Source organism: Molossus molossus, unplaced genomic scaffold (assembly GCF_014108415.1).
Source record: "Molossus molossus isolate mMolMol1 unplaced genomic scaffold, mMolMol1.p scaffold_m16_p_21, whole genome shotgun sequence".
NCBI classification, from domain to species: domain Eukaryota; kingdom Metazoa; phylum Chordata; class Mammalia; order Chiroptera; family Molossidae; genus Molossus; species Molossus molossus.
Window position 1 is genome coordinate 37627624 of NW_023425357.1, and position 27447 is coordinate 37655070.

The 27447-nt window shown below is 49.7% G+C and overlaps 1 protein-coding gene across 9 annotated transcripts; it reads right to left on the reverse strand.

The window, feature by feature from the left end:
• Positions 1-6162: 6162 nt before the first annotated feature.
• Positions 6163-27305, reverse strand: SLC9A5 (solute carrier family 9 member A5). Of its 9 annotated transcripts, none has more exons than XM_036274438.1 (16): positions 26750-27305; positions 22468-22560; positions 20841-21004; positions 20582-20660; positions 20099-20276; positions 19321-19541; positions 18901-19103; positions 18587-18676; positions 18413-18483; positions 17560-17689; positions 16934-17022; positions 16649-16775; positions 12158-12328; positions 11591-11660; positions 10794-10925; positions 6163-7585 (listed from the first exon to the last, which is right to left on the reverse strand). In XM_036274438.1, the coding sequence occupies exons 1-16, from the start codon at positions 26775-26777 to the stop codon at positions 7113-7115; spliced, it is 2319 nt and encodes a 772-aa protein (XP_036130331.1). In that variant the 5' UTR covers positions 26778-27305; the 3' UTR covers positions 6163-7112. The 9 variants fall into 9 exon arrangements, 8 of the variants coding, with proteins under 8 accessions (XP_036130331.1, XP_036130329.1, XP_036130335.1 ...); XM_036274436.1 differs by having other exon boundaries at positions 22468-22770; positions 25786-27305; XM_036274442.1 differs by lacking the exon at positions 26750-27305 and adding an exon at positions 25786-25950 and having other exon boundaries at positions 20099-20190; positions 22468-22770.
• Between the last annotated feature and the right edge of the window lie 142 nt (positions 27306-27447).

The following is a 27447-nucleotide window of genomic DNA, read 5'->3' on the forward strand; positions in this document are numbered from 1 at the left end:
GGCAAGCGGGAGAGAAGCTGGGGCCTCGGTGTGAACTGAGGCCTCAGCTCATCCAGGAAAAGGGCTGAAAACGGTCAGGTAGCACTTGGCAGAAATGCAGGGGGAAGGCACTAGGACGTAGGAGGGGCCAGTTTTGGTGCCAGGGCACAGGGAGCGTAGATGTTGCTGCAGTTCAGGCCTGAGGATAAAGGAGAAATAAAGGGGTTTATTCCGTCCACGCTCACATGGGCTCCCACCCTGGGAAGCGCACTCCTGCGGCTTTGCGGGCCTATGCTGGTGGCACTGCCTCGTGCTCGCATTTGTGGGCCCAACCGGAAACTGGCCTCCCGCAGGGACGTACGCATCTCCACCCTTCCCCGCCTGCCACACGCATACCCCTAGGGACACGCCACCAGGATAAGGGGAGCGAGGGAGGCTAGGCCACCGGAGCCATCCTACGTACCCCAGTGGAGCCTCGACGGCGCGCAACAGCACGCAGCTGGCGTCCGCGGGCGCCGCCTCCTGGCCGCGGAGGAGAGAATGCAGGGCGTCGGCGGTCGCGGCGCCGCGCTGACCCCTGGAGGCCGGAGGATGGAGCCACAGCCCACTGCGACAGACCCCACGGAAGACGCGGTAGCCCTTGCAGCGCTTGCTGCCCACCGACCCCTCCTACCTAGCGGCCTGGGCGGCTCGACTTCCCCCGCACCCCTAGGGCCCCGCTGACTTTGGCTCAGTCTCTCAGTCTGGTAGGGGCAGAGACCAACGGCCATTCCACTGTGTTGCCTCCCTGAAAAGCAGCCCTTGCTGGGGGAAGGCGGTGTAGGTGCCCAAGTGAGTGAGCATGTGGATATTCCTGGGCATGGAGGGAAAGGGATTGTGGGGGCGGGAGGGTGGTGAGGGGTGAGCTTCTCCTGTGGAATGCAGGAATTAGGCGGGGAGTCCTCCCCCAGCCTCCCTAAGCAAAACAAGGAGCTCTCATTCCTCTGAGCCAGGAGATGAGAAGTGTGGGCCCAGGGTGTCAGAGGGCCCCTAGTGTGCTGGCATGTTTATAACCCTATAATTGATGATTGGTAAATTATTGTGCTGCTCCATAATTGATGATTGGGAAAGTCACTGTGTGCCCTTCAGCTGAACCTGTTTAGTCAAAATAACCTCAGTAAATTGGAGTACTCCCTGAACCAAGAAATTGTTGGGAGCCAGCTGCATATGTAACAGTCCACGGAGCCTGGAGGTCTTGAGTCAGAGACTCCACCTCCCCCACAATCTCAAGGAATTAGACTTGCATTGTGTTTGTGCAGCTCAGGGCTAAGTGTGACCCAATGCACCTTGAAATACCTGAAATACCTGAGTGTGCCTGGGTGTTCCTATTATCCGTAAGGCAAACTAATTCTATACAGCATTGCTGTGGTCCTGGGCATTATATCAAGAAGATCCACCCTGGCCAGTTTGGCTCAGTGGTTGAGCATTGGCATGCGGACCAGAGTCCCGGGTTCGGTTCCCGCTAGGGGCACATACCAAAAAAATTTTAAAAAAATAAGATCCTATTTTCTGTAAGGTATAAAAGGCATGTAATAAAGCATGTCGGGGCTGATTTCGAAGACTGTCACAGGGGTGTTTGGAATCAGATGCCGGCTGGCTAATAAATGGCTCTTATTTGGACTTCAATTCTCCAGAGGTCTTTCTTTGACTCTGTAGAGCCACAACATTTGGCGGCCCCAGGGCTGATCTCTGAGAACACGGGATCAGTCACTGGCTGGCTTTGCTCTCTATTTGGCTTTAATTTGGCTCTGGTGGTCGCCGGGTCCTCTTGCACAACACTAGAAAGACTCCCTAAGCCCAGATCAGTGGGATGGGGCCACTAGGAGCCAGTAAGAGTATCTTCACAGAGAATGGGAGGGAGGGTCCCCTCCACTGCAAATTCCATCTTCCTTCCATGCCCCAGGCCAAGGCACCAAGAGACAAGTTATGTGATCCCATGATGGGGAGAGCAGCTGTTCTCTGGCTGGAGAGAGGGAGGGAGCAGGGAGGTCTCTAGGGTGGGAGCTGACCCAGGCCTGCCAGAATCCACCAATCCACCAGGCCCAGACCCTCCACTCCCTTACATTCCTGGCACTTCTTTCACATACACTCCTTCCCCATCCAACACCCCCTTTCCCACAAAGTCTAGCCGAGGAGGCTAGGAATGAGGTCCCATTCTAAAGCCAGAGAGATACTAACCCAGGCCTGCTTCTCCACTTACCTGCTGGGTGAGCTCCAGCAACTCAGTTCTCTTTGAACCTCACCTTACTCACCTGTTCAAAAAAAGGTTATTTCTTCCTCTTGGGATAGCCATGAGGACCAGGGAAAATCCATATGTCAAACGTCCACTTGCTGCCAGCACTTGGGCTGTGTTGGTGCCCTGCCCCTTACTTCCCACTCAATCAGGGAATCCTCAACTGGTGAAAGTCACTTGGATATTTGACCTGTGAGATCCCTCCCAGTTCTGAGGTATGAAGTCCCTTTGAAGCAAGTGGGCCTAGCCTAACACTCCCCAAAATTTGTGGGAAGATTGTTAGAAAGTAGGCTATGTAGCCAAAAGAAGGCACTATGCCCAATATGCTCAGGCCCTTGGTTCTTGGGTATAATGGCTTCCCTGACTCTAAGGCAGAGACCTCCTTCATGAGCCCAAAGAGGTTGCCAGAGAAGAGAACCTGGGCATCAGAAGCAGGCATAGTGAGAACAGCAATCCCTCTTCCTCCCAGTTGTCATCAGCACCCAGAGTCCAGATTCTCAGCTATCAAGGATCCTTCTTCATGAGCTGACCTGGCTACAAGAGAGGAGCCTTGGAGTTGTCCTGCTCTATCCCCAATCCCCAGTGGGTCCTCTCATCCCACTCTCCTCTAGCTTCAGTGAGCTATAGGACCAACCTTGGCTCTCTCCCCAGCTGTCCCAGGGCCGCCCCACTGAGTCACTGCCTCCTGCTCCCTCCCACCCCTTCTGCCCCACTGTCTGTCCACCCCCACCACCAGTCAGGCCCCCTAGGAGCCTAAGAGCTGAGGGGGGAACCTGCTGGCAGGCACACATACCCCTGCAATGCCAGAGGCAAATAAGAGCCTTCAAGCCACAGGCCATAGCTAACCCAGCACCCCCGGGGCACAGGCAAACAGATTCTGGCCAGAGCCAGGCTTTGGTTTATTCACTCCACATAGAATGTGCCTTATAAGCTTCATGAAAACAGAGACTGTGTGTTGTCCACTTCTGTACTTCGAGCAATAATAAATGCTTAGGGAATGCCTGCGACTGGTCACACCACCCCTGCCCTCCTGAGGCTCTCCATCCATGAGCCAGATGTAAACCAAGGTCATAAATAGAGACAGATTCAGAGGCTTCATCTGAAAAGGACACGGAAGAGGCAGAGAGCTACAGGATGCATGGCCCAGGATGGCAAAGATACAGATAGAAATCGGGACAGACTGAGGCCTAAAGGGGAATACTGGGGGCTGGGCCTGGAGCCAGGCTGGGCTGCTGACCACAGCAGGCTCTGTGGGCTGAGGTTGCAGTGACTCATGAGGCCCATCTCTATGGCTCTCCTGGCAGCAGAATATACTCTTAGAATCCTTTTCCACTGAGATCATTAAATAGGGATGGGCTTCCCTCCCCTGCCCTTTTCCCAGCCTTCCCTCACTTTCCCTCAGCCTCCTATTCCTTGCCAATATAAATAGATCAAAAATAAAATACTTTGTGCCTCAGTGGGCCTCATAAGAGACCTACAGTCATTGCCCTTACTCCATCCCAAATCTTACACACCTTCTTCAATACTGCCCCAGATAGTGAGGGTGACATATACCCCTAACCTTCTAGACCTCTCTCACCTTTGGCCTAAATGAACTCCAAACTCCTTAGCGTGGTATTCAAGGCCATCCAGAGGCATCAGAGCCTTCCTGTCCAGCTCCCATACTGGCCTGGAAACCTGATCTGATGACAAGTCTTAGTTACCTCTCTCTATCTGGAATGCCCACACCCATTTCTGCCACCCTGCCCAGTCAGGTGGTAACCCATAGATGAGCTCTTGCTCACTCTGCTGGATCCCAGATGCCTGTCTCCTCTATGCTATGCTCACCTTTATTCCCCCAGTCCCTTTGCCTCTGACCAAGCCTATGTGCCTGGCAATCCCACTATTCTTAGTTACCCAACACCAGGCCCAGGAGCCCCTTTGCAGCCCTTCCCCTACACCATTAGTTTGATTTCCACAATCTTTCTAATCTAGTAATTGTTGAAGCTGTGGTCTGTGGGCCACCTCCCTCTGGAGAGCTTATTACAATTACAATTTCTGGGCCCCCATAAACCTGCTGAGTCTAGCCCCATAGAATCTTTGGGGTAGGCCCAGGAATCTGCATGTTTGATAAATTCCCCAGTGATCCTGAAGTCTGAGAATAGTTGCCTGCTGTCTCCAGTACCAGCCCCTTCACATCCTTGGGCTGCTGGAGCAGCCTCCCAGCAAGTGTTCTGTAGCCTTTCCTCCACCTGGGATTTCACACATCTTCCACCTGGCTCAGCTATATTTGAGCTTCCTAAAGCATATCAGTGCCCACACCACTCCCAGATTCCAATTCTCTCAGGCCAGCTCCCTGCCACCCCCAAACTCAGCAGGGTCTCCCTACCTAATCTGGCTGGTTTCTTCCAACCACATCACCCACTGCTTCTTAATTTTTGCCAGGTGTGCTCTAGGCATCCTTTGTTTATGCTGCTCTTTCTACATAGATTGCCTGTGTTGTCTGAGCCTCTACACACACACACACACACACACACACACACACACACACACTCCTCCCAGAGGCTACCTAGATCTCCTCAAGGACTCATAGCACTTTTAGTGCTCTTTGTCTTATAAGGACCAATAATAACAAACATTTGTGATCCCTGTGGGCCAAGCTCTGTACTAGATTCTATTCATTTTACCATTGAATCCTGATAGCAACTTTATGAAGTAAGTGTACTTGTTATCCCATTTTAGAGATGAAGACACTGAGGCTCAGAGTGTGTAACATGCCTAAAATGACATACCTGTTGAATGACAGCTGGGACTGTTAACTATTAGGCCTTATCACTGCCAACTGTACACAACTTGAGTGCAAAGCCTAAATCACTCTTTTCTTCACACTTTCCCCATGCTTAACATAGAAAAAGTGACTAAATTTGTAACCTTGGCAGTGTGTTGAGTCCTTCAGATCTATAGAGACAGAAAGTGGGTTAGTGATTACCTAGGGCTGGGTCGGGGGTAAGGAGTGACTTTTGGGAATAACCAAATGTTCTAAACTTAGATTATGGTAAGAATTGCACAACTCAATATATTAAAAACCTCTGAACTATACATTTTAATTGGGTGAATTTATGGTATGCATGACATATCTTAGTAAAGATAGATATATTTTTTAAAAGTCCTTCAGGCTCTGGCCGGTTTGGCTCAGCACTTAGAGCGTCAGCCTGTGGATCAGAGTCCTGGGTTCCTTCCCGCTAAGGGCACATACCTTGGTTGCAGTTCGTCCCTGGCCCCCGTTGGGGTCGTGCAGGTGGCAACCAGTTGATGTGTCTCTCTCACATCAATGTTTATCTCTTTCTCTTCATCCCTCTCTCCCTCCCACTCTATCTGAAGATAAATGCAAAAAAATGTCCTCAGGTGAGGATAAAAAAAAAAAAAAGTCCTATCCTTAGATGTTACTGGACCCCACGCTACCCTATTTATATGGTAAACACTCATGGTAACCAGCTCCTTTGAGAGTGCCCTCTCACCCACCATGTGCAGAGCATTTCTGTTCATTTGTCCTACATCTGCCTTCATGTTTTCAAGGAAAGCTTATTGGTCCCAGTGTGTGGTGGCTGCATCTTTGGGTACCATGGCACCTGACCTCTGGGGTCTCTTTCCATGTTGGCCTTCCCCATTTTGTGGTCTCCCCATTCTGTGACCCTATGCCCATAGTGATCTTCTGGACAGCCACTGCAGGCCCCTGAAGGGGTACAATATTGGGAAGGTATGGGAGAGGAAGGAGGGCCAGAGGGCCTAACAGTCTTTCCCAAGATCCTCCTCCAACCTCTATCCCAGAAGCCCTGGGGCAGGCAGTTGGAAGTTTCCATTTCACTGACCAGATGCCCTTGTTGCCACCCCCTGATCCTAGAACCCCCAGACACATGGACATGGGACACCCATCCATTTAAGAAATGTTTAATGTATCTTCGGATCAAGGTACACAACACAGGGCAGGTGCTAACCCCAGGGAAGTTACCTGCCACCCTGTCAGCCCTTTGCCTGCCTTGGCCAGGCATTCTAGCCCCCAGAGTAGTGGAGCAGTGGCCCTGGCTCCTTTCATGTTTGGGCAATGTCAAGGTGGTAATGTGGAAGCCCAGAGGCCACTGTCTCCTTTCCTTAGAAAACCCAGACCCAAGGATCTGAAAAATCCAGACTTGGATGCAGAGCAGCAGATCCTCAGAGTGACAATGGCTAAAAAGCAGTCCTGACCTGAAGCCTGGCTCAGCCCTGTGGCCTTGGTCCTGGAAAAGGAGGAGATATCACCCCAATAATTGGCAGCAAACAGAAGGAGATAAAGCAAGAGGTGAAGACAGATTCCCAGTGCCCTAAAAAAAAAAATTGGTTATGGGTAGCTGATGCAACAGGGCAGCAAAACCCAAGGTGAGACCTGCTTCACCTCCCACCCCAAACCCTCTGAGGACAGGGCTACATTGCCACTGTTCTTGAGCTGGTGCTAAGGAGGGGGTGGAGGGCAGTAAAAAGCCAGTGTCAACCGAGGAATGATGCCCTTGCTTTGGGGGCAGGAAACAGCTGCTTAAAGTTGCCCCAGGAAGACTCACTGGGGAAGAGACATCAAATATCCAAGTCTCTGGGCCTATCCCCTAGCTCTGGACTGGGTCTTGAGTCAGGGTTAGGGTCTCATTAAAAGGGAAGGTGGCAGGAGTTAGGAGCAGGGGTGGTGGTGAAAAGGGTCCCTTTAAGGACCAGCCCAAGAGACCCTGCTGACCTGCCCTAAGGGAGCCCAGTTGCTACTTCAGTCCAGGCCCCTCTGACCCCATGTCAGGCTGAGTGGACTCCTCTGCCGTTTGTGTGGGGACTCCAGCCTCCTGCTCCTCCCTTAGTCCCTGGGCTACAGCCGGCCTCCTCTGTTGAACTGGATGCACCAGTGGGAGTTGGCAGTGCCTGGGCTAAGATTTGAGTGGTCCTCATGTTCCATGAGGGACTGCAGCTCCTGTTGCTGGGGGATGTCAGCGCTGCTCTCACTGCGAGAGCGGCCAGCCTTGGCCAGGCTTGGAGGAAAGGCGAAGCTAGGGTGCAGATCAGAAGGCAGGCCAAAAGGGGCCTGTGGCTCTTCAGTGGCCAGTGGGCAGGGAGGCAGGCATGTCATAGTTGGAGCCTGGGTGCAGGGTGGGGATGCCAGGCTCTCCAGGGATGAGATGCTCTGGTTCCAGCCCATCTGCATGTCCACTGGCACAATCTTGGTGGTTTCTGAGGACACGTAAACTGCAAGGTCCCCCTGCCCACTCTTCCAGGGTAGTTCCTTCTCTGCACAGGTTGGAGAGGGGGGGATGATACGTGGACTCGGACATACTTCAAGGCTCCCTGGAAACAGAGTACACCCCCATTCACTACCAACACATGGAATTCTTAAGTATAAGCACATTTTCATAAATTCACTTCATAGTTGCCACATTACATCCACTTGTGTGATTATTTGATAAATGCCTTGCCAAAGGGAAGCTCCACAGCTGGTTTTGCTTTTCACTGTATCCCCAGCACCTAGCACAGGGCTGGGTACATAGTAATTGTTCAGCAAATACCCATTGAACACCCACCACAGCCCTTTGGTGGGACAGAGCGCAGGAGAGTGAGCTCATGCAAACCTAAGAGCAGGCTAAAACCGTGCCAAAAAGGGGATGCCAGAGCACAGGGGACATAAGTTAAGAATCCCAGAATGCTGGCAGCCAGGATGGAAGGCTCAGCCTCTGTACGACAGGAAGTCTGAGATTCTGAAAGAGGAAACCTGGGAAAGAGAAGCCCTCTGGCCAAAGTCAAGCACAATGTCTTGCATATAATAGGTGCTCAGTTTGTGTCTGCTCACTGATAGTCCTGAGTAGTCCAATAAACTAGACTGAGTACATTATAAAATGTATTGATTCTGCCCAGCTGATGTAGCTCAATGGTTGAGCATTGGCCCATGCACCAGGGGGTCACTGATTTGAGTCCTAGTCAAGGCACATGCCCAGGTTTGTGGGCCCAATCCTCAACAGGGGGCATGCAGGAAGAAACCAATCAGTATTCTCTCTCATCAATGTTTCTATCCCTCTCTCTCTTCCCTTCCTCTTGCTGTAAAATAAATAAAGAAAAAAAAATTTTTAATGTAATGATTCTGTGATTGAAAGTAAAACTTCCTCTCTGGAAAGACCTAAAATATTAAATTTTAACAACCACAACAAAATTAAAACAACAAAAACTTTCAGTGTTCACTTTTGGAGGATGCTAGGGAAACTAACTCATTGATAAATAAAAAGAAAACTGATAAATAAAAGGAAAAAATCAAGTATTTATCCATTCTTTCTTGTATGAACTATACCTCAAAGTAACTAAGCAATTGACAGGAGGAAGCTGCTATTAATGCAGACAAAAATAAATAAATAAATGTAAGAATATCACCATTGTGCAACTCCCAGTGAAATGCTGGATCTGGCCCTGGCCGGTTTGGCTCAGCGGTTAGAGTGTCAGCCTGCAGTCCAGAGACACCCAGGTTCGGTTCCCGCTAAGGGAATGTACCTCGGTTGCAGTTTGTCCCCAGCCCTGTTTGGGTTGTGTGGGTGGCGGCCACTTGATGTGTCCCTTTCACATCAATGTTTCTCTCTCTCTCTCTGTCCCTCCCACTCTATCTGAACAAAAAATGGAAAATGTCCTTGGGTGAGGATTAAAAAAAAAAAATTTAAATGTTGGATCTGGCCGTGATCATCAGTGGCTGCTAAAACCATTTGATGAAAAGCTGACAGGGAACTTGATAATGGAGGGATAAGGGTAACAATATCTGAAACCAGTGGTCAATGTTAACTTCACAAAAAGATTACCAGGTGGACCCTGGCCAGTTTTGCTCAGCGATTAGAGCATCGGCATGCGGTCCAGAGAGACCCGGACTTGGTTCCTGCTAAGGGCACATACCTTGGTTGCAGTTTGTCCCTGGCCCTGGTTGGGTCGTGCGGGAGGCAGCCACTCGATGTGTCCCTTTCATGTGGATGTTTCTCTCTCTCTCTGTTCCTCTCTCTCCCTCCCACTCTATCTGAATAAAAAATGGAAAAATGTCCTCGGGTGAGGATAAAAAAAAATTAAAAAATTAAAAAAAGACAACCAGGTGGTATGTGCTTCCTGATGTGATACAGAAGGAAGTACACCATTACCACCTATAAAATATTTTTACAAAAAAATTACAACATAGCCCTGGCCGGTTTGGCTCAGCGGTTAGAGCATCGGCCTGAGGTCCGGAGAGACCCGGGTTCGGTTCCCACTAAGGGCATGTACCTTGGTTGCAGTTTGTCTCCGGCCCTGGTTGGTCATGCGGGTGGCAGCCACTCGATGTGTCCCTTTCACATCGATGTTTCTCTCTCTCTCTTCCTCTCTCCCTCCTATTCTATCTGTGCAAAAAATGGAAAAATGTCCTCGGCTGAGGATAAAAAAAAAAAATTACAACATAAATCTTATCTATATGTAATTACTAGTTTAAAGGAAATATAAGATTAGCTAAGAAAATGAGATAGAGCCCTGGCCAGTTTGGCTCAGAGGTTAGAGCATCGTTCCGCAGACCAGAGAGTCCCGGGTTCGGTTCCCACTAAGGGCACATACCTTGGATGCAGTTTGTCCTCAGCCCCAGTTGGGGTCGTGTGGGTGGCAACCAATCAATGTGTCTCTCTCACGTCGATGTTTCTCTCTCTTCCTCCCTCTCTTCTTCTGCTCTATCTGAAGATAAATGCAAAAAATAAAAAATAAAGAATCCTTATCTTTAGAGATACAAGCTGGAGTGTTTATTGATGAAGTGACATAATATTGGAGATTTGCTTCAAAAGAACCCAGCGAAGAGAGGGGAATAGTGATGGTATGGATGAAATAAGATTGGTTAGAAGTAGGTAATTGTTGAAGTTGGGTAACAGATCAGTGGGAGTTCATCTTACCATTCTGTCTAATGTATATTTTGAAATTTTCTATAATAAAAAAAATTTAAAAGACAACTGAGGGTGCTTAAGCCAACTAGCAGTGGTATTTATGAGTGAGTCAGTTCTCCACATATGGAAACATGTAAATAATGTTTTTTATCCACAATAATCCCATTTCAATTAGTTCGGGCTCCTCCCCCAGGACAGACTACCACTTTCAACAGGTGTTCTACCTGAGGGCAGGTGTGCTGAGCATGGGTCACAACAGAGCCAGGTATTAGCCTGTCATCTCATGTTTCTTCCCAGACTGTAAAGGGAGACAGCATGGCAGTGAAAAGGCTGTGGGCTTTGGAGTCAGATGGGTCAGGTTCAAATTCTGGTTCTGCTGTGGGATGCTAGACAAGTTCAATGTTCCTTTGGTTCTCTGAGCTGTTTCCTTATCTTGGTTGTTGTGAGAGTTGAAGCAAATCATGTGCATTAGGAGTCCGATATAAAGGCAGTGTTCAGTAAATGCTGGTTGGTGAAAAACGAGTGAATGGGGAAAGGGAGTTATCTGGAGTAGAGGCCATGAGTAAAAAGGGAGATGCCAACTGCATAGCTCCAGCTCGCTCCAGATGGGAGAGAGTCAGGGAGGAAGACATTACCTGAGACCTTGCCCTCTTGGAGAACCTCACTGGTGGCCCGAGCCACAAAGATGATTCCCTCGTCGTCCTCCTTTTCTGTCTCAGAACTGTAGCTCTCCTCCTCCTCAGACTCCACAGTTAAGATCACAGCAGCTGGTTAGGGACAAGAGCTGAGTTGGGATGGCCAGCCAAGCAGCTGCCTTTTGATATTGCACAAGCCAGCTCCCTGTCCACCCAGGCAGAGCCCACAGTTGGCAGAGGCATCTGCTTTCTCCTCTGGCTGCTTTGGCACTGGCCTAGGGAGTTGGGTGCTTGCAAGAAAGGGAAGTGGGAATACAGATCCCAAGGATGCAACCAGGATGAGCAGAGTCCTCAGAGGAAGCCATGAGGGAAGTCACACTTTATAGCTTCCCTATCCTCTCCTCTCAGCTCCAGATCCCATCAAATGAAAACATGAGCATTTGGGGAGCTAGAAGGCCCATCAGTGTTCAGCTCATCCTGGTTTTGCAGATGGGACACTGGGCCCCAGGGCTCACCCATCCTTCAAAGTTCAGACCAAGCTCTCCCCTTCTCCACACCTTTTCCAGGTCCTCAGGGCCTGTAACCTGTAGTTAGCTACAGATGTCTCCTGTCACAACATCTAATAACGGCTTTGAACACATCCAGCTTTGAAATCAAGTATGCCCATCTAGTCCCTGAGAAGAGCCCCATCTCATGGCACTGAATGCAGCAGAGTAGGTCCTCCAGGATTCTGGTTGATAGGTCCTGCCCTTTCCCTACCCCTCCCATCCTCAACCCCATCCCCATCCCCTGCTTGCCTGTGTCCTGAAAGCCCAGGTCTCCAGGAGACTTCTCATTTGTAGCTGCAGTGTAAGCCACACCATTCTTCTAAGGAGCAAGAAAAAACCCTAAGCCTCTGGCCCTGGCTCCAACCCCAACCCTGTTACCTTCCCAACACAGAAGGGGAGGGAATTTGTGTTGATTCCCGATGGTTCCACCATCCCTTGGACCCCCCACAGAAGTGTTGTGGAGTCTGAGTAACCCATGCCCCAGAAGGGCTCTTGATGCATCAGTCTGAGCTGAATTAGGGGTTTATGGAGTTGCCTCCTCCAAAGAATCTGCCTTTCTCCTGCTCATTTCATTTATAGCACGAAGTTCAGCTGCCTCCCAGCAATTGACCACATGGCCAAGAAGCTGATCTTCCTCTGAAGGCTTCACCTTACCCTTTCAGGGCTCCAGGAAGATACAAAAGGGAACTCAGGCTGCTTCAGCCACTAAATCCCTGAGGATTAATTATCCAACTAGGGGTCCCCTTGGGCTGGATTCCAACACTTGGGGTGCAAAACTGCATGCCGTCATTCTCTAGCCCCAAAGAAAGCACGTGCCTTCTTGCAGCCAGCCTTGCGGGGTCGTGGCTTGCTCTTGGTGAAGCAAATGTTGTGCTTGGTGGACTTAAAGGACTCCAGTCGCCGCTTCATGTTCTGCTGGAAGACCTCCTTGTCCTGCCGCTCCTGTACATCCTCCAAGATGAAGTGGCGGCTGCAGCTGGCTTTGTACTGGCAATGACAGCCCCACCCTGCCATGAGGCTGGGTGCCTTGGCCTCCCACAGGAATCCCAGGCCATAGCCCCATGGTCACCATAAGCCCTGCTGGCCCAGTTTTTCAAGAACTAGCCATGGATTAAAAACAAAACAAAACAAAAATTCAATAGGAATCCAGCCAGACACTCTGTATTCTCAGTTCACTAGGGAAAAACTTTCCTTTATGCTAGAACCTATTCCCCCAAATCTGGTTTCCCCTATCCACTACTGCCCCTTCCTATTTCTCTCTGACTTGAAGAATGACCAGAGGCAGAGGGTTACTATGAGACCACAGGAGACATTTCTTTCTTTGCACCTTCAGTTGTGAACCTGGCCCACATATCCCCTGCTAGCTACACAGGATTTTCTCTCCAGGTGAAACTCTCCCGCTAGCCATTCCTACAACAAACACCATGACATTTCGGGCTGCACTTTGAACTCCCATAACTGTCTCTCCTGACACCCCAAACCCTCTCAGTCCAACAACCACCTGTGCCCAATTCAGGACCAACCCCATCATCTGCTCCTCTCAACTCTTTCTCATAAAGACCAAACTTACCACATACTCACCTAGACGGCCTCCATCTCTGCCCTTGGCTCTTGGCAGCCTTTTCATTATCTAGTGGTAATTTCCCAAATACTGTCAGCATGTTCCAAATCATTTTATCTTGCCTCACATTCCCAGTCTGTCCCCTTTCCTATACCTCACATTTTCTGCTTCCCTTCACCAGTTCTAAGAGCTCCCTGCAAGTCTCCCATCTGTTCTCCTCTACATACTCACCCAGAGCTGCCCCTCTCTCAGAGAGGTAAAGGGAGGAGTCCAGGTCCTTCCCAGGGCTCCTCACTCCCCACCCCAGCCTCTGCTTTGCTCAGCTTACTCCTTCCTGCCTCCATTAGTTCCATGCTCCTCCTATTTCTCCTTCTCCTGCTTCTTTAATCCCTCCCTCACCACTGCCCCTTCCCTCCTTGAAGAAAACTTTTCCATTGACTCCACTGCTTCCCCTTTGCTGTCAAACTTTTATACTTTGATTCTGACACTTTCTCTCATACCCATTACTTCCTTAAAAATACCAGAAATACAACTTCAGGGTCTGCAACTCCCCAGCGTTGCCTTCTTCCTGGTCACCAATGCCATGGCCCCTAGTTAAGCACTGGCCTGACCTCTCTGCAGCATTAAGTCCCACTTCTGCCATAGGCATCCAAGACACCATCTGCTACTGCTCCTCCAAGGGTTCCTTCTCGCTTCTCCTTTGCTAGCTCCCCTTTCTTTTCTTCCATGTGCATTCCTCATAGTGTTGTACTTGGCCCTCCTCTCCCCTCTAAATTCTCTCTCCCCAGCAAACTTGTCCATTCTTTCAGCTTCAGCTAGCCCAGGATAGAGATCTGTGGTTCCCAACACCAGCCATCAGACTAGCTGCATCTGAATCACCTGGGGGATGATTTAAAAGCAGATTTCTTTTGTCCCATTTCATACCACAGAATCAGAATCTTCAGGAGGTGAAGCCAGGAATGTGTACGCTAACAAGCTCCCCAGGGGATTCTGATGTAGCCAGGTGAGGAAAACTCTGACAAAGATTGCTTCCAGTCCTGGCCAGTTTGGCTCAGCAGTTAGAGCATCGGCCTGTGGTCCAGAGAGATCCGGGTTCGGTTCCTGCTAAGGGCACGTACCTACCTTGGCTGCAGTTTGTCCCGAGCCCTGGTTGGGTCGTGCGGGCGGCAACCACTCGATGTGTCCCTTTCACGTCAATGTTTCTCTCTCTCTCTCTCCCTCCCACTCCAACTATAGAACAAAAACCAAAAAAATGTCCTCAAGTGAGGATAAAAAAAAAAGATTGCTTCCAAATCCATCTTCAGCCCTTATCTTTCTCTTAAACTATAATCTTAGATTTCTAACTGCATACTAGATACTTCTCTCTCTTTTTGATGATATTTCTGTGAAGAACATGATGAATTATGTATTGTGTTATAGTATAACTAAGTGGATTCAGAACTGGTTGAGTAACCATACCCCCAAAATGCTTGAATTATGTATTGTGTTACAGTACAACTAAGTGGATTCAGAACTGGTTGAGTAACTATACCCAAAAATGCTTGATCCATGTCAGTTTGGAGGGAAGCCTTTAGTAGCATGCCACAGGGCTCTGTCCTCAGTTCTATCCTGTTCAACATTTTTATGTTGGTTTGGATGAATACAGAGTTAACAGGCTCAGCAAATTTTCACAGGATGTGAATCTGAGCAGATATTTGGTGGCAGATATGGGATCCAAACGATGGAATGATGGGCTAAATCAAATAAGATGACATTTAACAGGGATAAGCACAATCTTACTCCAGTTTTCTTTTTTTAATTGGCTACACAAGAACTGGTTGGGCAGAACCCACTTACCAATCTTACATACACACACATCCATAGACAACCAATCATTATGTACATCCTGATATAATACAGTAAGAAACACACAGCATACTTTTTTTTTTTCCATTTTTGGTTCAGATAGAGTTGGAGGAAGAGAGAGAGAGAAACATCAACGTGAAAGGTACACATTGAGTGGCTGCCACCCGCACGACCAACCAGAGCCGGGGACAAACTGCAACCGAGGTACATGCCCTTAGAGGGAACCGAACCCGGGACTCTCTGGACCGCAGGCCAACGCTCTAACCGCTGAGCCAAACCGGGCAGGGCCAGCATACTTATTGATGTTCCTGCATCTGACCAGATCTCTAGATTTAACTACCAGGAAACACAGGGGAAGGAGGAACATGTTAAACAGCACCACTGGAATATAATCAGCAAAATCTATAATATGGAAAATTCTCTGAGACAAAGTATCTAGTTTCTTCAAGGAGGGAGAAGTAAATATTATAGATTTTTTTAAAAATAAAGAGACTTATTTACCAAATGCAATATGTGGACTTTATTTGAACCTGACTTAAACCATCTGGAAAAAGATATTTATGAACACTGGATATTTGATGTGAGAAGAAATTACTGTTAACTGTTACAAGTGATAATGGTAGTATGTTGTATTTTTTTTAAAGAGTTCTTGCCGCCTAGATACATACCAAAATATTTAGAGATGATATGATATGATGTCTGGAGTTTGCTTTAAGATAATAAAGTGGGGATGGAGTGTGGTGGGGATCCAGAATAGAATAAGATAAAATTGTGCATTGATAATTACTGGAGCTCAGTGATGGATAAATCAGTTACTATATTCTCTCTAGTTTTGTAAATGAGTGACATTTTCCATTAGAAAAAAAGTAAATAGAACAAATAAGATGAGATAGGGTTTAACACCCATTAACTAAAGAAAACACTAGGGGTTTGCCTGATTGTAAAGACAATATAAGCCTCAGGGTGGTGAGCCAAAGCTGAAGGGAATCGGGGCTGCAAGAAGAGAACAGCAAGGTCTAGAACTAGAAAGGTGAGAGAGGCCCTATGTCCTGTTATGGTCAACAACAGCTAGAATTGCACCTTCCATTGTGGTCCTTATTTCTTATGACCAGAGAAAACACATCAGAGAGAAGAAATGCTGGCCTCAGCACAGATGGCCTGTGTGGAAGGGAATTGCCTTGAAACCTTTGAAAATATATTCTGCAGAACTGTAGAGAGTTAAATTAGGACCAGTGGGAGCAAGTTAAAGGAAGTCGATTCTGTCTCCAAGGTAGAAACAGCCTTGACTGTTAAAACTGTCAGGAATGGTAGCTGGCTTCCCATTTCAGGAAGTTCAAGGTAATGGCTTGCTGCTCCCTTTGGGGCTGCGATGGGTTCCCTCCTGGATGGGATGGGCCTTTCCAGCCCCAAAACTTCACAACCTGCACTGGACTAACTCAGATTGCCTAAAGTAGATGTCTGCCTTCCCCATGCTAAGCTGCTCCCGCAGGCTTTTTCAGCACTCCTGCTTCTGTCTGTGACTAGACCCCATCAAGCCCTCTGTACTCTATCTCCTTCTGTCCCCTCCATGGCCAATCATCCAGTCCTATGCTTCTCTCCCTTCCCACAACCCAGCTCTAATCCAGTGTTGCATTCCAGCTTCCCAACTGGCTTGCCCAGCCTCTCAACTGACCCCCTCCAATTTGATCTGCATTCTGCTACCAGAGAATACATCTTTAAACAGTGTTTGTATTAGATCAACCCTTACTCAAAAAAGAAAAGCTAAAAGTTATTACTGACAAGATGAAGCTTCCACTCTTCAACCTGACATCTATAGCTCCCCACAGCTGGTGCCAACCACCTCATAAACCTGCGATCATGGCCAGATCACCCTCCCTGGCTTACACTCTGGCTGCTCTCACCCTTCGGCGTGGCTTGTAGAGGCCTCCACAGAGCAGATGGTGCATAACAGCATCCTCACGGTCCCGGCCACTACGTACTGTGTCAATCACCTGCAGATCCAGACACACTCCACTGCCACTCTCCCTCCTGCAAGAGGCAGGGAACAAGTGCTAGGGAAGGGCCAGGAGGCACAGGCCAGGGGAAGGGCAGAAACTAAGGTGCTCATAAACTTTCCCAGAAGTGATTCAGATAGAGGGATCAATGGAGAGAAGTTTGAGGAAGGGAAAGTGGGCTCAAGGACTTACAGCAGGTTGGTGACAGAGGTCTCTGCCACAGAATTTCGGCTGGGCATAGACGGCAGAGTGAGTCCAGTGGAGGATAAGACGTGGCCTCCCTGAAGGGGCCAAGACAAAGTTTAGATGGTAAACAGATTGAGAGTGGCCCAGACAGTCAGAAAGCAATAAAAAAATAACAATAGTTAACCCTTATTCTGCTCTTTTGACGTGCAAGTTACTGTGCTAAAAAATAACAATAGTTAACACATTCTGTACTTTTGATGTTTGAGGTTCAATTTTACCTATCGAATCCTTAAAACTCTGTGATACGGGCACTCTTATTTCTACTTTCTTACAGTTGAGCAAACTGAGGCTCAGAGAGTATAAGCGACTTACCCAAGGTCACAAGCCTATAAGTAATAATTGAACCACATTTGCTGACTCCAGAGTTTAGCTGTTTCCCACTTTTCTCTGCTTCCTGCCAGACTCTGAATGTTAGCATCTGGCCAGGCTGGTTCCTGCAGCTGTCACTTCACAAGACCACTGAGTCTGCTAGAATTTCCTGACTTCCTGCTCAGGGCCTATCTGCTGTCAGTCACCCCTTCCTACCCTGCTCTACTGGCCACCTACTCACCCACCACTGGCTGCCAACCCACCTGGTCCACAAAACTGATGGCATCCCGGATGTTGAGTCTGTAGTACACATCCCAGATCTGGTCCCGAATGCGGTAGGCTGACCGCCTCATCAGCAGCTGACTCAGATACTTCTTGTCAAACTGCTCCCACCTACAGAGGATGCCAGGCCGGGGCCTGAGTGCCATTCCCATGGCCTGGCTAGCTGGCCCTTCCTCAGATGGGGTAGGGACACCACCAGCGCTGGCCTGGCTGTCTTGGTATGGACCTCAGTCAGGGAAAATCTCAAAGCTAGTCCCTGCCCTTATGAAATTTATAGTGTTACGGGAAAGCCTGCCATTAAATGAAGTTAGTGCAAATAACTGTAAAAGTGCAACCATGACAAGAACTGCAAAGGATAATTATAGAGTGTGGCATGGATTTGTTCTAGTTAGGGAGGCCAGGGACAGCCTCCCTAAGGACTTGATGGCTATGGTGGGATCTGAAGGATGAACAGAGGTTAAGTAGGTGAAAGGGAGGCAAAGGAGTATTCTAGAACTACATGTATAAATGTCCCAGTGGCCAGGGGGAGAGGAGCATGGTGGGCCCTAAGATTCTAAACCAGAATACAAGTAATTAACAGGCAGATGGTCAAAGACAGAGCAGAGCACAATGAGGTTTGAATCCAGCAGGCACCAGACCACACAGGGACAGGCAGGCCTCACTGGGGAGCTTTGTCTTATCCTGAGAGTACTGGGATGCCAATGAAGGGCTTCAGACAGAGGTCACCCAGCCTGAGCCTGGCTGTGTCCCTTCTCAGGAGTGTGGCACATATCCCATGCTGCCCTGGCTGGTGGGGCTGCTGCTGCTGAAGGAGCCTCGGGGCAGCTCCCTCACCTGTCCCTCCAGTAGTGATAGCCATGGTGCCCCACAACGTCCTCCACTGCGGCCAGAATGTGGTCAAAAGTCTAGAAGGGGGGGGGGGGGGCGTAGGGGGACTGGATCAGGACTCTGCTCAAAATAGGAAAAGGGAAAGAGGGATAGGTGGAGGGATGGGTTTCTGGTACCCACATGCTCATGCAGCTCCTGGTTCAGGGTGGGTTTGTGATGCTCACTCCTCTTCACCTTCAGCCACTTGACCAGTGGTTTGATGGTCAGGCCCTACAAACAGGCAGCAGGTGAGCCCTGCCCTCTCCTGTTCCCTGTTGCATTTCTCTCCCCATAATTAGGCTTCAGCTTCTGTATCCTGACCTCAGTGCATTCAAAGTCTGGGAAATCAGGCCCTTGTATACACAACAGGAAGAGGAGCCCCTATCACAAAGGTTCCAAGCCTCCCCCAGGACATGTCAGACCCTCTCCCCACCCAGTCTTGTGGGCTCTCCCACCTGCACAATGACTGTGAAGAAGACCACCACAATAGTAGTGGCTACAAAGTAGTCCTTGGCAGGGACCTTGGTCTTGTCCAGTAGGATGACGAGAGCAAAGGCCACAGCCCCCCGGAGACCCCCATAGGACATCACCACCTGATCAATCTTGTCCAGAGGGACCAGCCGGAACTGGTTCAGCACCCATGTCTGCAGAACTACACCTACAGCAGGAGGGAGGGCAGTAGGGAGCAGGGGGTTGGAAGTAGAGGGCACTGGGAGTGACTGACACCAAGTATGTGGGCTAAGGTCTGAAAGGGGCTAGGAGGGGAAAGAAACAAGGGGAGGCTTAGGAATTGACAAGGATGTGGACTCAGATTGGAAGATGAGCTGGGGCAGGGACAGGAAGCAGAGTGGAAAAGCAGAGGGTGCCAGAAATACCGAGGGCTCGGAAGAACAGGATGAAGAAAAGGGTGCCCAGCACCAGCCCAGAGTCCCAGGCCCACTTAGAAGAATCCACAACTGAGATGCCAAGCAGCATGAAGATGATAGTCTCAGCACAGCTGGCTAGAGTCTTCATTGTGTATTTCACAGTTGTGCGTGACTTTTGGGAGATGTTGGCCTCCACATACTTCTTACAGCCCAGGCCACACATAGTCACCCTGGGAGAGGAATGGAGAGACAGGACAAGTGAGAAGAGGTCAGCCTCTGGGGTTTGAGCATGCTTCAGGAGAAGGTCTTGCCTCAGACTCTCAGAGCTGATGCCCAGGAGGCATGGAAACTGTCGAATAATAGCTAGCTGTGGTCCTGGGATGAGTGTTCACATCTCCAGGCTTCCTGCTCAGTGCCTCCTGGAGCGGAAGGTGGGAGAAACATGCTCTGAATAGCACACTCTCTGAGGCATCTTTTGAAGTGCTGTGGCCACCACAGCCAGTAGTTCCAGGCCTTGAAGCCAATTCTACCTCAGCCCACACCACACAGAGCACTTCAGGCAGAGAAAGATTGGGTTCTGTCTGGGGTGCCCAGGAAAGTTCTGGGGGGTAGATCCTGGAACATTACCTGAGGTTTACTATCTCCCAAGGGGAGTATGAGGCTACCACTACCACAAGACCTCAGGGAAATCTATGGACTCCTCAGGGCACTGCATCTGTCCATATGAGGAGCAACCATCTCCAGTGCCCCCTCCCAGCTGCCTGCTTGCAAGTTCCCCTGGACTCACGCAAGAATGGCAGAGAGCGAGGCCATTTCAGCAGTAAGGTAGGCTGCATAGGCGAGGAGGAAGACCAGCAGTGGCTCGATGATGCGGACCCGCTTGGTGAAGCGTGTAGTCAGGGCCAGGAGGAAGGCAAACACTAAGCCCACGGCTGTCCCGCCCAGACTGACCACAAACAGGGAGGCTGGGGGAGGAGTGGGTTGTCAGCATGACCCCTGGCCTGGATCAAACCCAGGCTGACAAGACTTCTGCCTGGCAGGGAGTGGAGGATAATGCCCACTGCACTCCCCGGGGATCAGGATCCCTGAGCCAGGATCCCAGGAAAGCCCCTCCTTCTTAGGTTCTCAGGACCCCATTTCTCCATAGAGGAGGGAAGGGAATGAGTAAGCCTGAAATAAGCCTCCTCTGTCCTGAAGTGGTGGGGATAGGGACTAAGCTACCCAGGGGAGGCAGACCTGCAGTGCTAGCTGAAAGTGGGGAAATACTGACCGACCCCCTTCAGGTAGTCAGTGGCCTGCACATTGGTAGAGCCCATCTCCACAAAGGAGTTGCAGACTTTGTACAGCACCTGAGTGAGAAGAGAGTCAGGAATGAGGGGAAGGCAGCAATTGGGACTGCTAGGAGAAGGTAAATGCTGAGACTGTATTTCTTCCCCAGGGGGTCGGGGAAAAGGGTCTGAACCTACTTATACACCCAACTACTCAGAGCGGGAGGGCCTGAGATCAGCAGGCCAGCTGAGCATTCTTACCACAGTGACTGCATCATTGAGCAGGGACTCGCCAAAAACAATGATAAAGAGTGTCTCATTGACATGCACTTCCTCAAAGACAGCCAGCACAGCCACTGGGTCCACTGCTGAGATGAGGCTCCCGAACAGCAGGAAGTCCAGCAAGCCAGCCTGTACTCTATGGGCTTTCAAGGGACAGATGGGGGACAGTAATTGGTGAGGAACTGAGTCTCCTGTCTCAAGCCCAGACACCACCCCACTGTTAAAACAAGGACACCCAGAGAAGACTGGGATGGTAAAGAGAGCATCAGCCTGCTGGTCAAGAGACTTGAGCCTAAGACCTGGTTTTGCCAGTTATCAGCTCTGTGATGTTGGCACTATCACTGTTGCATGACTTCTCTTAGCCATGCCTCCTCGTGTGCCTACCTCACAAGACTGCTGCAAAAAACAACCTAGGAGATGACTAAGAAAGCTCTATGTAACCTGAAAAGCTAAATGGCACTGACAATAAATAGTAAAGCAGCAGTAATAATAACCACCAGCAGGTGGAAACTGGCTGCTGACTGGCTTTATTAGGGAGAACAAAAGAGTGTGCTTTCTCCCACACCTGTGGTTCTCAGCCTAAGGGATGTGACCCTCACAATTCTCAGCAGCAGGGAGAGAGGCTATCCATCTATGAGGACTGAATATAGCATAAAAAGCACCACCGGTGGGACTTGAACATGTCATATCTCTGAGAGCCTCAGTTTCCTCATGTATATTTTGGGAATAATTACAGTATTTTCCCCACAAAGTTCTTTTAGCCAGTGCCTAATACATAGAAAGTACCCTATTATTAGGATTACTATTAAGATCATGGTCTCATGTCCTCCCTTCCCTTCCCACTCAGGGAGTTCATCGACCAATTAGGAAAACCAGGTTGGAGTCCTCAGTGAAAACTGCAAACCTTCCCTTGTACCTTGGAAGAAGTCAGAATTACCAACATTCAGGGTTGAATAAATTTGGGGGGCAGAAAATGAGGAAAAAGGGAGCAGGTCACAGCAGCCTGAATGCAAAGAGCCTCAGTAAAATGGACTTCTCCTGCTAACGTTGGACCTGATATCAAACAAGTTTAAGGTCCTCTATTTCCTCATCTATTAAATGGGACAAATTATACCTCAACAGGGTTGCTATGATGAGTCAATGGGATAAGTAGAGAGAACACCCAATGTAGTATCTTGCATTTTGTGAATGTATAATATGTATTTATTAAAAATAATAATATGAGTCAAGATGGTAGGCCCTCACAGGAATGGTGAGCTGTGCCTCAGAGGAGCAGGGCTGGCAATTGGCAGTGTGGTAACAGCAGGTAGGAGACAACAGAGTGGTGATACCGGCTTCCCAGCCTCAGCAGCCCACACACAGCTGGAAGTCAGGTCCCTGATCATCTGTCATGCTGTAGGAGCCCAGATTCAACTGGCAAAGACCTAATGAAGGCTGAAGGCCCATCTGGAGCAATGCCTTGCACCCCAGGTAAGAGGGACCCAAGATGGAACTCTCAGGGCATGGCTCTCGCCAACATGGGATCTCCAAAGGCAGAGGGAAAAAGAGTTGGGTGATGAGTCTGGCAAAGCCTCCCTCTGCCAGCTCGGGTCTTAGGGTTACTCACCCACAAGTCCAGCCTGCTGCAGGCCCCAGAGGGCAGCACCTGTTGTGAAGGCATTCCAGAGTGTGCCCACCACGGCATAGGTGAGGATGGCACCTAAGTTGTCAAAGAACAGCCGGCTAGGCATGAAATAGCCCGAGTCTAGCACAATAGGAGGCAGCAGAAAGAGGAAGAAGGTGCCTGGCTCCAACTGGTATTCGGCTTTCTTAGCCACAGCCAAGACAATGCCTCCAAGCACCAGTCCCAGTAAAATCAGCAGGCAGCTCTCAGGGACCAGAGATGTCACCTTCCGAGACAAGTGAAACACTGCAATGTAAGAAGAGGACCAGGTTTCAGCTTACCAGATACACACACACTGGCCTGTAACCTCTCAATCTTAGGTTATCCAAGGTCAGGACCCCTGACCCTGGGACCAAAGAAGGAGAAAAGAATGCAAGGCTCTTAGAATCTCCAATCTTCCAGGGTTACAAAGTTGTCTATTTCTTGGTGCTCCTACCATGGTAACCTAGACTATTGCTTGCTTTTTCCATTTCCAGAAATGCCCCCTCCTCTCTGCTTCATATCAGGGGACCTCACCTTTCTCTAATTTCCTTTATTCCTAGCCATTATCTGAACCTCGGCAAATGCTACTCAATATACTTTTATGTATAATATAGGTGTAAAAATCAGGGCCTCTGGAGCCAGGCTGCCTGGTCCAAAGCCTGGCTCCTCTATTTACTTGTCTGTGATTTTGAAGCAAATTACTTCACCTCTCTGACTTTCAGTTTTCTCAAGAATAGATTGGAAATAAAAATAGTAAGATTTCATAGGACCACTGTGAGGTTTAAATAAGACAATATACTCAAGCCCAGTGCTTTATAGTAAGACAATATACTTAGCCCAGTGCTTTATAGTAAGCACTCAATAAATGTCATCTATTATTATATTACTGCATCCTGTCTCCCTGTCTAGACCATAATGCATAGTACACCTCCTAGAAGTACTATTCTAGCCCAGTGTGCTTTTCATTGTATAGGCTCACCAAGGACTTGGTAATTTAAAAAGTATTGGGGTTAGCAGTCAGAAAATCTTCAATTCTTCTGTCTCTATCACTTTCTAATTGTGTGATCTCAGGCATATTATTTAATTTACCTGAACTTCAATTTCTTCTCCTGTAATATGGGAAAAATACCATTACACAGGGTGAGAATAAAATGATGATATAATGTGAATGTGCCTAGTAGGATGTCAGACAAAGAGCTGGTTCTCAACAAATGTTAGTTAAATATGACTCTGGGGTAAAATAGCAACAGATCTGACTCTATGAAAAGAGGAGGTGGTATGAAATAGGTTTCTAGCATTATTTCCACTTCTACCTTTGTCCCTAAAATAAGTTCTTTTGGCTATCCCTTGGTCCCTTAGGCCAAGAGTGAATACCTCTCCCCATATTATCCCTGGGGTGGTGGGTAGTGAGGTAGGTTTCCATGTTAGTCTGTGTGAGACCCAATGCCAAGATAATGCCCTTCTCCCCAAAAGGCCTAGGACAGTGCCTGGCACATAGCGGGATCTACATAAAGATTTATTGAATAAAAGTGGGGGAATCTTCTAGCAATGAAACTGGAGGAAGGTATCCCAGAACATTCTACCTATCTTTCTCCTCCTCTCTTTTTTTGACTGATGCAAAGGAGGCTCTTTTCTACCTCCAGGGGAGGTGTCATCCAATTTAGAAAAAGCACAATAATTTATGGGGGAAACTACAGTCATTGCTATAAGCCTAAATAAGACAGGAACTCTCCTGAAACTCACAAACTTCTCAGCAAACCTAATTCTTAGCTCCCAGATCTGAGGTTCCTCTCCCCTTGCTTTCATTGCTGCCAGGCTCTAAGGTAAGTTCAGTCATAGATCTCCCACACACTACCTTTGGTTCCCCTTCTCCTCTCCTTCAGGAACCCTATTCCATTCTCATCTCTAGAGTATGCATCAATCCCAGCAATCCAAAAACATCACCAAGGCCTGTTCTCTGACAGACAGAACCAGGCTCCTGAAAGGCATTTATTTATTTATTTATTTTTATCCTCACCGGAGGACATTTTTCCATTTTTTGTTCAGGTAGAGTGGAAGGGAGAGGAACAGAGAGAGAGAGAGAGACATCGATGTGAAAGGAACACATCGAGTGGCTGCCACCCGCACAACCGACCAGGGCCGGGGACAAACTGCAACCGAGGTACATGCCCTCAGCGGGAACCGAACCCAGGTCTCTCAGGACCGCAGGCCGACGCTCTAACCGCTGAGCCAAACCGGCCAGGGCTCCTGGAAGGCATTTAAAGGCCCATTTTCCATTATTAATAGGCTGCCACAGCAGAGTAGAGAGTTCTTCAGTTCTCGCTCAGACCCTCTCCTCCCAGCAGTGTCCCTGGGGGAGGAGGGAGGCAAATTCTAATCTGTGTGATTCTTACATGAAGGCTGTATTGGTAAGATTGGAGTACAGACTGTGCCAGTATAGATGCAGAATAGCAACACTCAGCTATAATTAGCCATCCCCACAGCAGAGTCTGCACAAAGGGAGGAGGGTCTCTGGTGGGAGGAGGGGCCAGAAGCAGGGAGGAGGGGGCAGAGGCAAGGAAAAGCAGCATTATTCAAGGAAAGGATAAGCACAACCTTCAATGTTGTGCAGACTGAGGGAGGTCGGATGTATGAAAGCATCTACTGCTGGCAGCATACAGTAAGGCCCCAATAAATGGAAGTTTCTTATACCCTGAAGTGGAAAGACTGTAGACCTGAACTTGAAGGGCTGGGGTGGAGTCCCACAGCTAGGCACAAGAAGAGGGCATCTTTAGGGGACTAGAGGAAAAATGACAGCTTAGGATCCCAAAAGACTGGGACACTTGGACCTGGTCTCCAGGGAAGCCTGTTCCTTGGGACCAGGATGCCTGGGTTTGCAGAACACCCATCCCCTCAGTGTCCCCACACGTTTTCACCACTGACAGATTTCTGGGTAGCTGAGGAATGGTGGAGAAGCAAGACTGAAGGGTTTACTGCAAGAGAAAGAGGGGGGTAGAGAGGGCAAAGTCTTTGCCTTTGCCTTTGCCCTCTCGGGATGGGGACGGAGAGAGCTGGGGCAACCCTTGGAAAAGGCAAATCCTCAGAGCTCCCACGCGAGGAGAAGGGGAGGAGGGAAATCCTCAAGAGGCAACGCAGAAACTCAGTGACAGCCGGGACTGTGGAATCGCAACCTAAATCCCGGCACTGTGCAAGAAGCCTGCCCTGATTTGGGAACTAGGGGTTGGGGGTGGTCCACTGCCCACCGCCAGCCGCCGGCCTGGCCCTTGCACATGTACTCACCGATTTTGGCCAGGCTGGCCACCAGGATCCACAGGGCTACCAAGTAGGGGGCCTCCACCTCGTGCCACTGCCAGCGGAAAAGCGCCAACTCTGGGGGAGGTTCGCCCGGGGACCCCGGCTCCTGGGTGGGTTCTTCAGTTGCTGCTGCCACCACGAGGGGCAGCCCTAGGAGCGACAGCGCGGCGCGCAGCATCCTGCTTCCTGCCTAGTCGCCCTCCAGGCACTGCACTGGAGCCGGCCCCACGTCGCCGCGGCCTCCTACCAGCCGCCCCCGCGTCACAAGCACGTGAGAAGCGCTACCCCCAATCCCAACTGATACCCCCAAGCCAGGTACGGACTCCCAGATCCTGCCCCGGGCGTTCGTACTCAGGCCCCCAGCTCCTCCCGTCTAAACCAGTCTCAGCTCTGGAAATTCCCCAGTGCAGCCCACCCCCAAGTCCTGCAACCTATTCCTTTCAATCTGCTTCTCCAAACCTGCCCCACGCCTTCCCCAGCCGGATTCCAGCTGTGAGCGACCACAGCACCCCCGAATCACCAGCGGCGTCCCACCCGCGGAAGGTGTCAGCCCGCCGCGGAAGGGCCAGGGATCTGCCAGGAGGCAGGATCCAGACGAAAGGGGCTCGTCTCCAAGGCAAGTGCCACCGAGCAGAGAGCAGCTGGCCCCTGGTACTCAGCCCACGGCTCTCTCGCTGCAGCCAAGAGATCGCAGGGAGCAGTGCGCCGCCGCCTCCATAGGCGCCGCCCAGTAGAGCCTGGGACCCCCTTCGGGCTCCAGCCCAGATCAGAGCTGCGCACGCGCACTGGGCGCTCCCAGAGAATCGTGTGGACAGCGCTGTCCTCAAGGTCTCCAGAAAACCCAAGGCCCGGACGGGGCCCAAGCTGAGAAGGGGGCTATTCCTCTCATCTCCCAAACCGAGGAGCGCCATTCCTCTTCATTTCCCTCAAACTACAGGAAACTCCTCACCTTTTCCATGAAACTGAAGAGAACGCATCTTCTTTCCCTAAACTACGGAAAACACAGACTATCAATTCCCTTCAAACTAAGAGGAATCCACTCAACTTTCCCCCCAAATCTGAGGGGCATTAGGCGTATCTCGTCTCAAAGTGAGAACCATCTCCGCTTATTCAAACTGAGGGGCACCCATTCCACTTCTTCCCCAAAACTGAGAGAAACGTGTTCTACCTCCCTCCTCAAACTGCGTCATCTCATCCTTTTCCCAGAACTGAGAAGCATCGCTTCCTCTTCTTCCCCCAACTAAAGGAAAATGATCCCACCTCTTTCTTCAAACTGAGTAGAATCTATTTTCACTTCTTGCTCCAAACTGAAAGGGATTCATCTCCCTGCTTTCCCCAAATGAGAGGATCCCATTCACTTCATTCCTCAAACTGAAGGACTCAGGACCATCTCGTCTCTAAACTGAGGGAGACCAGGCCAGCCACTATCTGAAGAAATTTCCGCCCCACCTGCCCTAACAATTCCTCAAAGAGAGCGCAGCAAAGAAAGCCTTCCGGCCCGCTGCGCGCTCTCGAAGATGGGGCGCGAGCTCGGGTTTTCCCGCCTGCCTCACTAGAGAACTAACGGGATTAAGATCGCGCCCTCTGAGTGGCCAGCCGCAAGCCCTGCCTCCGGCAGTGGTTGCCCGCCCCCGAACGCTTTCCGGG

Coding starts and splice junctions, on each gene's coding strand:
- SLC9A5 (XM_036274436.1), bottom strand. CDS start 25,978: ATGCTGCGCGCCGCGCTGTCGCTCCTAGGGCTGCCCCTCGTGGTGGCA. Junction 22,771..25,785: donor GGCCAGCCTGGCCAAAATCG/GTGAGTACATGT, acceptor CTTACATTGCAG/TGTTTCACTTGTCTCGGAAG. Junction 21,005..22,467: donor GCAGCAGGCTGGACTTGTGG/GTGAGTAACCCT, acceptor GTCCCTTGAAAG/CCCATAGAGTACAGGCTGGC.